This window comes from Benincasa hispida, chromosome 7 (assembly GCF_009727055.1).
Source record: "Benincasa hispida cultivar B227 chromosome 7, ASM972705v1, whole genome shotgun sequence".
In the NCBI taxonomy this organism is placed as follows: Eukaryota; Viridiplantae; Streptophyta; class Magnoliopsida; order Cucurbitales; family Cucurbitaceae; genus Benincasa; species Benincasa hispida.
In genome coordinates, this window is record NC_052355.1 from 30,506,878 (window position 1) to 30,521,281 (window position 14,404).

Here is a 14,404-nt window from a genome sequence, read left to right on the forward strand (position 1 = left end):
CACCTTTCATTTTTACGATTCTTTCATGGACCCATTTGGTTTCTCCACTGATTTCTCAATCAATATTATACGCGGAAGTTTCCGGTTGAGAGAAGAGACGTTCTAATTCTCTAGATATTACGGGTTGTTTGGATGATAGATATTATTTCGTGGTATAGATACTAAATATCAGGGATCTGGTCTGAGTTTTAAATGTTCATATCTGTGTTTGTGTTTGGATGTTAATTTGTATTAGAAACTCACAGTAACTAATTACTTAATTAAATTTAAGAAATCAATTAAATTTAATAATTAATTTATTGTTATATTAATTAATTCTTTAATTAATAAAATAATAAATAAATAAATACTTTTTAATTAAACACAAGGAGAATTTTTATAAATAGAAAAATAAAAAAAAAAATATTTACACTTTTTGCATTGTATTTTTGGAATTTTTGGTATAAAATTTAAATATTTTTAAATATTTTTTATTTAAAAAACCTCACTATTAAAAGTAATCAAAATCAATAAATACATTAATTAGAATATTGATAATTAACAATAATAATTTATATTAAATAGTTAAGATAACATAAAATATTAATAGTATAGATATTAGTTGAAATTTATTAAGTCTTAATAAAATCAATAGTAATGAATTCTTGATATTAATTAATTAATTAATTTTAAGTTATATTTTATTATTCATCTCTCAAATATAAAAACTTTCACACTTTTGCGTATTAAAAAACTCATAGAAAACAAAGCGGAGTAATGAAATTTATTAAAAAATGAAGTTCTGTAAAAGTAACAATGATATTAAATGTATGAAATTCTATAGGAAAACCTTTGAAACAAACCGAATCTTAAATAATTAGAATCACTTTTTTTAAATATATATATATATATATATTTAAAAAGATTATATTAATCATTTAAAATAATAATAATAAAAAAGCTACATAATCAAATATGGGTCTTTTCATATACAGTAAAATAACCAAATTATTTACAAATATAATACAATATAATACAATAGCAAAAGGATTTTCATTTTGACATTTTACTACTTTGCCATATTTAAAAATATTTTCAGCGATTTTGTTATTTAAAATACTTTCTCTTAATATTTGATTTTGAGTTATAAATATATTGTTTTAGAGTGGTTTTGAATTTCACAAATGTGATTTTAACACTTTCAAAATCACTCTCAAATATAGCAAGTCTTTTAGAATTTCAAATAAAAATTAAGGATCACAAAAATAATGACCTACACCAAAAGTTTGGATAGATCACCATATTTATTTATTTATTTTTATATCTGTGAATGTCAAGATATTTTTCTTATAATTGGCTAAATGAACTTTACCTTCTGAGTTTGATATCAACGTTCATACTTTAAAGAATTTCATATCATATCTCAATTTTCTAAGGGAAGGGAATGTTTGATTTTTAAAATATAGAGTTTTTTTGTTGTTTTTTTTTTTTTATTATAAATAATTTGGACTTTAATTTAAGATGAAGGTAACTTATAGATTTCTATTGACAATCTTGATCCTTTTGAGATGACAGTCTGTCTTGAAGCTTGTCTTCTGATTTATCAACTCTTTAGTTCTGGTTTTACTGTATTACTAAAGAAACTATTGAAAACAATATGTATTATTATCAAACTGATGAAATGGGATTGGTGAATCAAATAATAGCACGTGTCAGTGTGGACTGGAAGAAAAAAATCATCCAAATTTTCAAAATCATGACATTGGAAGTAAAATTCAATATTCAATCAGCTTTCTCATGATGGTTAATATGAAATATAGTTGTATGCTACACAGCCTACAACTAAAAATTTTACATATATATAACATAGAAGGCCAGCTCATGGAGTTATTTTTATTATTTCAAATTTCATTTCAATCAAGATACATAAAAAGTCTAAATGGGAGGCTGAAATGTTTAAATCATATATATGAGGTTTTTTTTGTGAAACAAAAATAAAAGCATGGAGAGCTCATGACCAAACAAAATATATTATCGTGAAAATGTGTGGAGAGTCTATTATCCCATGCACCTTATATTTTCCTAGCGAACCAATGTGATAAACAATCTTGAAAATAAGTGATTTAATAAAAACAAATTTGTATTATATGATTTGATGTGTTCTCTTATTCAAAATAATAACTAAAAAAGAGGAGGGAAGGAGGGTGAAAAGAGAGAAAGGTAAAGGGAAAAAAATGTAAATTTTTATGACCTCTTTGATAATCATTTTAATTTTAATTTTAATTTTTATAAATTAAAGCTTATAGACACTACTTCTACTTCCAAATTTCTTCTGTTTTTAAAAATTTGACTAAGAGTTCTACCATTGTACTTAGGAAAGATATAAATCATGATAAAAAATGGGAGGAAATAGACTTAAATTTAAAAAAACAAAATGATTACTAAATGAGGCTTAAACTATTTGATTTTAAATTCCAAATTCATGTTGCCATTTAAATTAATAATAAAAAATTACTCTAAGGCCTTTTAAACCTAGTATTAAAAATTTAGTAGCTAAGTGAACGTTTGGGACGCTAAGTTGGCATAATCTATAGTCATAATGCAGACTATTTTAGTATGAGTTATATTAGTATGTGTTGGAGCACAAAGAATTTTAGTATGGGTGTAATAAAAAGGGATTTTAAATATTATTATCTAGACAAATGTATGTAACAAATAGTTGTACATACCACTATGTATCGGTATCTAGAGCCCCAAACATGGAGTGGACTATAATAATCTACTCTATCAACTTGAGGTTGGGACCAAACAACCCAAAGATGACATTTTGAAGCTTTGAAGACCAATTCTCAAGATATTATGTAAAAACAAAAGGGCTTGATATTCAAACAAGTTATGGAAAATTGTTCATAATGGTAGATCGGTAAAGAAAATCTAAAGAGATTAGTATACTTTTAACCATCATAATAACTACATCAATTCAAGTCACCATAATAATAAAACACTTCAATAAATAAATAAACTTTATTATTCTCTATCATAAACCTGAAAAAAAAAATCGTACTTAGAGAAGCTACTAATACTATGAGTCTATGGCTGACTATGCACAAAAGAATTACCCAAATGTTGACATGTCGTCGTCGTAGAGAACAACACAATAGTACACCCTACAAATAAAGAGAAAGAACCAACGAAGCGGAATAAACAGTGAAGAACAAATATTCCAGTGGCTAAACATACCAAATGGTCCAAAATCTTTTTATGTAATTTTTTCAATTCGATCCTTAATCTTTTGAAAATTTGATCATTTTTTATTATGGTTTTATCAATAACAAAGGCTAACTTATAAGTTTAGTCCCTAAACTTTAGAGTTTATGTCTAATTAGCCATTAAACTTTTAAAAAATATCTAATACGTCCTAAATTTTCAATTTGTGTCCTAGATCTATCTAATAGTCCTTAATATCCAATTTTGTTCCTAATAGATCCTTTAACATCTTTTTTCTAAAAAAAAACAATCTACCCAATACAAAATTAAAAATTTAGGATTTAATTAGACAAAATTTAAATTTGTATCGACTCAATTAATACATTTTAAAAAAAATTTAAATATATCAAGAATCATAGACACCAAATCAAAACTTCAAAACCTATTAAACATGTCTGAAAGTTTTATCGTGAATTTTCAACAAACTCTAAAATCTATGTACTAAACTTGTAGTTTAAAAGTTTAGGATTTAATCGAGAATTTTGAGAATATATAAATTAAGGACCAAATAGAAAGAAAATAAAAAGATGAAAGGACCATTAGGTATATAATTAGCGAAATCAAAACGACATGACGCCGCTATAGGGTGTTTTAGAAATGAAAACGAGAGCCGTTGATTACGAAACAAACGACCCGAAAACCCGAAAGCAAGGAGGATAACCCGAGAAACAGGAAACCGGCAAATCCCAGTGCAATAGAGATCGTGGATTGAACACAAAAGGCACTCGTTACCTTACACGTGTCGGTTCCCTTCAGAGTTATCGCCAGAGCCGTCCCTGCCGAGTCTGCAGAGAGAAGAAGGTACGCGAACGCCTATGGAATCAGAAAAAAAAAAAAAAAAGCCCTAATTCCGATTAGACCACAAGAAAGAGAGAAAGGAAGAACGAAGGGATTAGGGTTAGGGTTTCGACCTGGTCATGGCCGAAATCGAACCAAACTTGTAAAATCTCAGGGAATAGAGTGACTTCTCTTGAGATTTCCCAAACGGAAGCGATCATTTCGAACAGTGAATACACTGCAACTATGGCGTTCGCTGCGAAAACATACCTATTTTTTTTTCCCGAGATTTGAGGTGAGTTGTGAGTTGATTTGAATTCAATGAAGAAGTTAAGGGCGAAAGACGTACCTGAAGGCGTCGAAATCGTACCAGCGAGGGGAATCGGATCCAGAGCCACGAGAGTTAGTAATCATGAAAACCGCAGAGGCGAGGGAGAAACAGAAGGTAGATAAACGGAAGACGAGGATGAGTGAGTTGAAGCGTTTGAGTTTCTGAACAGAGACGGTGGAGTGAAAGTGATGGTGAGGAGTAGGGATACGAGCGTGAGGAGATGGTGTACCGCCACCACCGCCAGCGCCGCCGTTACGGAGTGACTGAGGGGATCGCATGGCAGTCACCGTCGCCGTTGCCGTGAAGAACTAGAGGAAGAGAAGCTCATACATGAAATGGAGGAGATATAGAAGGGAAGGTATGAATTTGTTTTGTTGTTTTTGGTATTTAGAAGGGAGGTGGAGTCACGGGTGAGGGCAAGAGTTCCATGAGAGAGGGAAATTATTCAAAGCAGGAACTGAATAAAGAGAGAGAGAGAGAGTATAGAAGAGAAGAGAAGAAGAGCTCTGAGGACAATGATGGAGTACTGGAAAAAATGAGAGAGAAATTTTGCTTTTTAAAAATTTTTGGGTTTTCTTCTTATCTCTCTTCTCACTCTGTGTGGCCTGTCCCCCTGCTCAATTAGGTTGATTATTTTCTTTTCTCTTAGAAAAAAAAATCACTTTATGTACTAATAAATAACTTTTCTTTTTATGATAAACTAAACTTGATGTTTGGTAATCAGTATGAACTCCTTTTTCATGGGGTTTGATGTTCAAATTCTAGGACTAAATTCACTGTTTTTTTTTTTTTTTGTTTAATTTTAATCTTTATCTGTAGTCTTTGTAATTTTAATAATGTTTAAATTTAGTTCCGTAGATTTTTTTAATTATTTATGAGTATTTTTAATATAAAATGTAAAAATATATCCTACTTAGAATTGGATTGGATTGGATTGGATTGAGTTGAATTTTTTTTAAACCCAATACAATTATATTCAGGTTATAAATTTCTTTAACCTAAATAACTCTTAAAAAATTAAGACAACACGATCCAACCCATTAGATTGGGTTGGTTCATATTAATCAGATAATTTATTTAAATTTTTATTATGAAAATAACTAAAATGTTAATAAGTAAAAATTTGATTTAATTATTTTTACATATTAAATTAAAATAAATAAATCAATTTTAATTTATATAATGAAATTTCTCTTTTTCAAAGTGTTAAAAACAAATTTTTATAGGAGTTTTTGAAGTTTAAATTATCTAATAAAATAATAAAATTAAATAAAACGAAGATAGGTATATGTATATATAATTGTATCATAAGTAAAAAAATATAAAATTTAAAGTTGATAATAAGTTCGGATTGATTTGAATTATTTCATGTGAACCATGAATCAACCCAATCCATAAAATGGGCATTCCAAATGATGTGTTGATATGACATCTTTTAAAAATCAAATGATTCATATTAAAGCTACATACCAATAGTTGGTAAAGGGAAAAGGTTTTATTTTATATTTTTGTAGATTATAATTGAATATAATATAATATAAAATATTTTGTAGGTATAACAAAATTTAAATTGAGTTCTTGAAGTTTGTCAATAATAGACCATTGTCAATACGAGTCTATCATGGATACAGTACATCATTAATAAATTTTGTTATATCTATAATTTCTTAAAAATGTTGTTATATACTTGATTATTATTTCTAAAAGTAGTACTTGCAACTTCGAGAATAAAATTGAATTCAAACTTGAAAAGCATGTTTATATATAATGTGTTCAGATAGTGCCTTTTCAATACATTTCAATTAAACGAAGGAAAATTTCTATAAATAGAAAAATCATAGAAATATTTACTGTTTATAGTAAAAAGTTCCAAAGTGGAAGCACTTTTTGAACTTTTTGCTATAAACTGTAAATATCTTTTATATTTAAAAAAATATCCCTATGACATAATTATAATGTTTATGAAAATGTCATTAATTTCATTATTTTATTTATTTATTTTTGGTAAATATCAATTCATATCTCTATACTTTGGGGTTTGTATCAATTAAAACTCTAAATTAATAATAGTATTAATTTAAACCTTCGAATTTGAGTCTGTATCAGTTTAAACCATGAACTTTGAGATTTGCATCAATTAAAACCTCGAAGTAATAATTGTATCAATTTAAACCCTAAACTTTTATAAATGTATCAATTTAAACCCTAATTTTTCATAAGTGTATCACTTTAAACCCTGAACTTTCATAAATATATCAATTTGAATCCTAAACTTTCATAAGTGTATCAAAATAAAACCTAATAGAGGGCTTAACTTAATGATACAATTATGAAAGTTCATGGTTTAAATTGATATACTTATAAAAGTCTATGATTTAAATTGACACAATTATTAGTTTGGGAGTTAGGTTAATACAATCCCAAAATTATGGATTTAAATTGATACAATTATTATAGAGTTTAAATTGATATAAAACTTAAAGTTTAGATATAAATTGATATTTGTCATTTATTTATTTATTTATTAATTATTATTATTATTTTTGCAAATGATTACAATTTAACAAACAAATATTCTTCAACCCAATAAGCACTAAAATTAATAGTGGTCGAAATTAGTAACATAAAATAATTATTGAATTAATTAAGTGAGATAATTTTTACAATTTTCGTTAATTCATCTATTAACGTTAATGATTAAAAAAAGTCTAAGTTTAATAATATCAAGTTATTGCACAAATCTATATATATAAATTAACCATTTGAGCACGATAAAGTGAAATTATATCAATTACCATCCCAAATATTGATACTTTATTCTTTTATCTTGCAATGATTGAACTGGAAAAAATAGATAAAATAAAATAAAATTCATCGTTTTTCTTCGAAATTTTATCAATTATATACGTACATATGATTTTGTAATTAGGAATCATGTGAAAGTACTTTCATTAACAAAATTTCAAACAAAAGCTTAACAAAAGACGAGATGTGTAAACCTTATCTAAATTTTGATTGGAATTGATTCAATTTAAAATAAAGATTTGATACACTTTAATTAGTTTAGAGTAAAATTTGATTTTCTTTTTCCCACAAATTAAATTTAGAGTATGAGTAACATAAGAGTAGGTAGAAGTATTTAGTCAAAAGCATGATAAAATATTAAACACAAAATTCAACATAAAGATAAAATATTACCCTAAAAAAAAACAAAGATAATTATTTTCATCCATTGTTTCTTTATGTTTTTTTTAAAGAAAAAAAAAACTTTATTTAAATTAGTTTATTTTTATTTTCTCCATAAGCAGTGATTCTTAAAATTATTTCATTACATTAGTCAGATTGGTAATAATTTTGAATTTTTATTTTATTTATTTATTTTAATCTATAAATTACAATGAATGTCCGTTTTCTTTAAAATAAATCTTAAAATGACATGAGGGATCAATTCATAATTCATAAGTAGCAGTTCAAATGCTGGTGTCAATATCAACTGAAATGTCAATTATTTATGTATTTATTTAGTACAGAAATGTCGATTTCTTCCAATTATGAAATATTAATGTTGATATTTCTTTCTGTTTTGAAAAAAGGTGCAATAGAAACTAGTTGAATTAAACGCAAAAATATAGAATATAAAGTATAATTTTTTTCTATTAAAATATTATATTAATTTATGTACTTGAGAATCATTCAATCTTAATCCGTTTACTCTCAAGTATCTAATTTTAATTATCGTATTTTCAATATATTTTAAATTTAGTTTGTTTATTGTTGGATTTTTTTTTTTAATATTTATTATCAGTAGTTTCACTATATATTGGAACAAACTTGTTTACGTATGGAATTTCAAACTTGTTTTTATTATTTAACTAATTTTGATTAAAAAATTTACTTTAAGAGACAATATTTAAAATTTATTGAATGTGATCGACTAAATGATTTTTTTAAAATAATATTTTTTAATAAATAATGACAAAAATAGGATTGGGGGAAAGTAATCCCAAAAATAGGTGTTTAAATCGTGTACTGGGTACACAATTACACCTAAATCGTGTACCGGGTACACGATTTCCTAGCCACTTGGCACGCCTAATCTGGCGTACCGACTTGGCACGCCCAATCATGCAGGTTTGACTGAGGAAATCATGTACCGGGTATACGATTACCCTAAATCGTGTACCGAATACACGATTACCCTAAATCGTGTACCGGATACACGATTCCCTCGCATTAAAACGTCCGCCCAACCCTTCTTCTTCCTCACCAAAACGACAATTCTTATTCCCTATCGCCGTTTTCCCTCGCCGAAATCATCGATCCCTCACCGAAACTATCGTTGATTTTCCTCACCGAAGCCTCTATTTCACCAAAATCTTCCAAAATTTCGATTTTGCTCGACTTTCAGTCCTCCATTTGATCTTCACCGAATCTAGCGGTCGTGTTGCTCGATTTTCCTACATTTTCCGTTGTCGAATTTTGTTTGGTATATTTCTTTCTCTAGTTGGGCTGATCTGTATTTATATGTATGTTTTGCTTTTTTTTTTTTTTTTTTTTACTGAATTTTGCTTGGTATATTCCTATATTTTTGTATAGTTTATGTATAGTTATAGTTTACGTATGTATAAATAGTTATAATTTATGTATGTATAAATAGTTATAGTTTATGTATGTATAATTTATGTATTTATAATGATTTTATTTAATAAACTTATTTTATGTAATTGTATTTTCTTATGTACTTTTTATGTATCTTTTATGTTATATTTTATGTAATCGTTTGTCTGGTTATTTGGACGTCATACTCACAGATTTGGTCGTTAGTACCTGATTATTGTCGTGATGGTGAAGACATCTGGTTGACTGTTAGCCCTCTTATATGCTTCCATATAGTAGAGTGGCATCATCCAGATCGTGTACTGAGACAGTTCGAGATGCGACGAACGATACCTTCGTTGTCCTATACACTCCCAGAACTACACCAGATTGATTTAAGAGGTAAGCACAACCAAGACTGGCGTTGAATCCATGCGGAGTATTTATCTTACTGGCATAGACAACGTGATCATTGTGCACAGGGAGAATTAACAAACGGGCCAGCTGTATTAGACGACTACTTTCCCTGGTACAATTTGATCACGAGGCGATTTATCTCACCAGACGACGCTTACTATTACTCCATGGTAAGATATTTCAAATCATACATTTTTCGTATATATATAATATGAATATTGTTTAATATTTTTTTTTATTATACGGAATAATTTAATAAGCGAAGTTCAACCATATTCAGTGCAGAACAACCTTCCAGAATTGGGTTCAATATGTCAGCAAACATTGATGAACGTAGAAAGTATTATTCAACAAACAAGACGACTCAATGTTGCTGACACCGATCGAAGACGTATTCATCGTAGACGACAACGACAACGGGTGAACCTAATTCAGAGGGATACGAAGACAACTCCCACGAGGAGTAAAGGCCAAGGGGTCGTTTTTAAATCCCATATTGTATCATTTTCAAATTGCAAATCTCAAAAGAACTAATTGTAAATATTATTTAATATCATAGTATTTTTTTTTTAATATGAGTGTAAGATGTTTTCATTGTAGATTTAATATATAATTAAGTTTAATAATGAAAGAATTAAGTTTAACAATTAAAAAAAATTATAAGGAAGAAATTAAGTTTTAACGATTAACTTAAAAAAAAAAAAAAAAAAAGTTTACAAGTTAATATAATAGACATTTTTGAATTAAAATAGAATAAATCCCCAAATATAATGGCAAAAATATGGTGTTTGAAAAAAGGAAAAAGAAAAAAACTTAGAGGTTGTAGCTATGTAGCCGACATCTTCAATGTTTTTCGGTATTTCAATTTTCTTCCACGTTTAAATAATTATATATATATTTGATTTGATGGACAGGACAACAATAGAATTTGGACTTTGGTTGAAAAAAAAAACATATTTAAATAAGGGATCTCAAATATAATATAGGAAAATTTTTACCTACGAAAAAAATATCAAACTAAGATACTAATAAAGTGATATGCTTCTATCAATTTCTAGACATCTATCAATTTCTAGAAATCTATAAACTTTTATCAGTCTCTATTAAATAAAATTAATTTTTATTATTTTATGTAAATAGTTTTTCTTATTTTTTTTATTTTGAAAATCCCCCAATAATGCAAGTTTTATTTTTAAGTTGAATCTTTTTATTCTAAATTTTTTCGTTTTTAGAGTATTTAATAGGTTATTAATTTTTTAGTTTTATCTCTAATAAGTTCATGAACTTTCAATTTTATCTATAACGTGTCGGAAGATTTTGATTCTTTTAAGAACCAATTGCTCAATCATATATAAATTTAAATTTTATACCTAATAAAATCCCAAAATTTCAATTTTGTGATTGTAAATGTGTGAATTTTTAATAATTCAACTGTTTATAAATTTTAATAAATATTGAGACACAAATATTAAAGTTTACGTATTATAGATACACGTCTTAAAGATTAGGGATTAAATTGGTAGTTGGATCAATAAAGTCATGAGGGTTTTTTTTTTTGGTTAAAAGAAAATTAATTTTTCTTCTTCTTGTTTAGCATCACAATAATTTACATTAACACATGTTTACCTAATGTGTTAATTTACACACCTATTAAGATTTAGGAGCAACTAATATATCTTTCACTCATTTTGATTTTAGGATAGAACGTAGATGACATTTTCTTATTTTTCCAAATTTTCACTATTTTTAAATTTTAAATTCATCACATAAATGTCTTTAATCAATCTATCGTAGACGAATAACTAAAATGACAATATCATGGTAAATAAAAAACGGGCATTTCATTAAACAAGAAATCAAGTAAACAAATTCAATGGTGGAGAGACACTTAGACACATATCCATAATAAAAATCTCCAACCAATAATTAGGTGCAGCTTAGTCTCACACTCTTTTTTTAACATACAAAGAAATTTATTATTATTTTTTTTAAAAAAAACCACCATGTGACCGTTATTTTACTAGACAACTCCTTCAGTTGTACAAAGATAGGTACAGTCCAAGGAGCACCTAAATATTTTTTAGTAATCTTATATTATAATTTGTATTATTAGAAATTAGTTTACATTTTGTTATACGGGTAGTTAAATGGTTAGTCACTATTGTAATTATGCCTATTTATAGGTATCTTTTGGTTAATAAATGATACAACAGATTTATTTACTCTCCTTTAATATGGTATCAGAGCAAATTAAAACTCTTTGACTTTTCGTATTCCCTCCAGCCATTTTTTTCTTGTGACTTTTCTTCTTCTCGGGCCGATCTCGCTCCCCGACCTTCCGGACGCTAACGCCAATTTCGCTCGCCTCCGTCCACAGTGTCGAGTGCCATCAGTGAGCGCCGATTTTTCGTTCTCCTTCTTCATCCGAAACGACGATCATGACCAGATCCGACGACCCAACCTCATCCGAAAACTCCAACTCCATGGAGAATGTTCGAGCTTCCTCATCTTCCATTCTTGAACAATATCAGAACCCTTATTTTCTTCATCCCTCAGACAGCACCAGCCTTATGCCCGTTTCCAATCTTTTTACGGAATCGAATTACGACTCGTGGAGTCAGGCGATAAAGATCGGGCTCACTGTCAAAATAAACTCGGCTTCATCAATGGTGAAATCCCTCGACCTTCTGGTGAGTTACTCAGTTCTTGGATCATATGTAATGGCATTGTCACCGCGTGGATTCTTAACTCTCTTTCCAAAGAGATTTCTGCTAGCATCAACTTCTCCGATTTCGCTCAAGAAATTTGGGTTGATCTGCAAGAACGATACCAACGTAAAAATCGACCAAGAGTCTTCCAACTACGCCGTGAAATTTCCAACTTATCCCAAAATCAATATTCTGTTACCATATACTATGCCAAGTTGAAAACGTTGTGGAATGAACTCATCTCCTACCGCCCATCTTGTTCTTATGAAAAATGCACTTGTGGTGGTGTCAAGAACCTACAGACTTACTTCCAAACAGAGTATGTTATGGATTTTCTCATGGGTTTAAACGATTCATCTTCTCCTATCAGATCTCAATTGTTACTAATGGAACCAGAACCATCAATCAATCGGACCTTCTCTCTAGTTACACAGGAGATTGACCAGAAAGCTTATTCTTCATCCTTTGGCAATGCAATATCTTCATCTAATGCCACTGCCCTCCTTGTGAAAAATGGTTCTTCTGCTTCCCATCAGACTTCTCCAAGCTATTCTCGCAACACCAATCAAAACAAGAAGAATGATAGACCGATCTGCACCCACTGTAATATTCAAGGGCATACTGTTGATCGTTGTTACAAACTCCATGGATATTCACTAGGGCACAAGCTTTACAAACCTCCCAAATCAGCAAGAGCAGATCATTCTGATTCTTTATCCTCTTTAACATCTGAACAATGCCAAGGCTTATTGGCTATGCTCTAATCCCATCTCAACAAGTCCAACACAGCCACCATAGCAGCAACGTTCAATAAGGCAGATTTTGTCACTCTTACAGCTCACGTTGCAGGTATTTGTTCCCTTTCTGATATATCTTCTGATCAGTGGATACTTGATTCTGGTGCATCAGCTCATATCTGTCATAATAAGGTCCTATTCACTACTCTAAGACAAATTAAACCGACAACTATTACTTTGCCTAATCAGTCTCAGCTTCTGGTTGAATTTGTTGGGGATATTCAAATCAGTACAAATATCATGCTACAGAATGTGCTATATATATCGGATTTCTGTTTCAACTTAATTTCCATAAGCTCTTTAACTTCATATCTACCCGTCATGGTCACTTTTTTTAGTGATTTTTGCCTTATTCAGGACAAGTACTCTTTGAAGACGATTGGCAAGGCTAACAAATGGAATGGAATATACTTGTTGCAAGCATCAGTTGATAAGTCCTTACATTCATTTTCACATACTACAGAACTTGTTTGTCTTCCACTACTACATTCTCTGCTTATACTTGGCATAATCGGCTTGGACATCCATCATATAAACATCTTAGTTTCCTAAAAGACATTTTACATGTAGACATGGATAGTACTTGTAATAAATGCATGATTTGTCCTCTATTCAAAGCCATAATAGACTTGCCGCTCATGCTTTTGATCTTATACATTGTGACATTTGGGGCCCTTACAATGAACCTACTCATGCTGGATATCGTTACTTTTTAACACTAGTTGATGATTATTCTCGGTACACTTGGGTTTTTTTTTTATGAGGAACAAAAGTGAAGCTATTACTATTGTCCCTCGATTCTTTCAGTTAATTGAAACTCAATATGGTTTTTCCATAAAAGCTTTTCGATCGGATAATGCACCAGAACTGGCCTTTACTGATTTTTTTGCTGCCAAAGGTGTTCTCCATCAGTTTTCTTGTGTTGAACGGCCTCAACAAAATTCGATAGTAGAAAGAAAACATCAACATTTGTTAAACGTCACACGATCTCTGTTATTTCAAGCTAGGTTACCTATCTTGTTTTGGGGAGAGTGCATATTGACCGCATTTTATTTGATCAACCGCATTCCATCTCATATCTTATCCTGGCAAACACCTTACTATCGTTTGACTACTAAACATGCTGACTATACTTCACTACGAACTTTTGGTTGTCTTTGTTTTTTCTCTACTTTACCTTCTCACAGGACCAAGTTTCAACCTCGGGCCATTACCTCTGTTTTTCTGGGATATCCTACTGGCATCAAGGGCTATCGCTTATATGACATTGAGAAGAAGCAATTCTTTATTTCAAGGGATGTTGTGTTTCATGAAGACATATTCCCTTTTCATCAAATCAGTTCTCAAGCAGAGGTATTTAACCCTTTTCCTGATCTAGTTTTACCATTATCACTTCCATTTTCAGGTGATTTATCCAGCAGTGAAGTCTCTTCATCATCTGTTTCTGTTACTCCTGAGCTTTCTGACCAGCGTACTTCACATGACGTTTCTTAACCTACTGCTCCCTTTGTTCCCTTTGCACCTGCTGATGA

The 14,404-nt window shown here is 29.5% G+C and overlaps 1 protein-coding gene across 1 annotated transcript; it reads right to left on the reverse strand.

The window, feature by feature from the left end:
• Positions 1 to 2,897: 2,897 nt before the first annotated feature.
• On the reverse strand, positions 2,898 to 5,006 carry LOC120082066 (CASP-like protein 4C1). Its single transcript, XM_039037288.1, has 3 exons — positions 4,373 to 5,006; positions 4,158 to 4,293; positions 2,898 to 4,059 (listed from the first exon to the last, which is right to left on the reverse strand). Exons 1-3 carry the CDS (start codon positions 4,630 to 4,632, stop codon positions 3,838 to 3,840), a joined length of 618 nt encoding a protein of 205 aa, XP_038893216.1. The 5' UTR covers positions 4,633 to 5,006; the 3' UTR covers positions 2,898 to 3,837.
• Between the last annotated feature and the right edge of the window lie 9,398 nt (positions 5,007 to 14,404).

Bases quoted from the DNA above. Each gene is read 5' to 3' on its own strand.
- LOC120082066 (XM_039037288.1), bottom strand. From the start codon at position 4,632: ATGCGATCCCCTCAGTCACTCCGTAACGGCGGCGCTGGCGGTGGTGGC. The intron at 4,294-4,372 runs GTACGTCTTTCG...AAAAAAAAATAG, and splicing joins TACGATTTCGACGCCTTCAG to GTATGTTTTCGCAGCGAACG. The intron at 4,060-4,157 runs GTCGAAACCCTA...CTGATTCCATAG, and splicing joins TCGATTTCGGCCATGACCAG to GCGTTCGCGTACCTTCTTCT.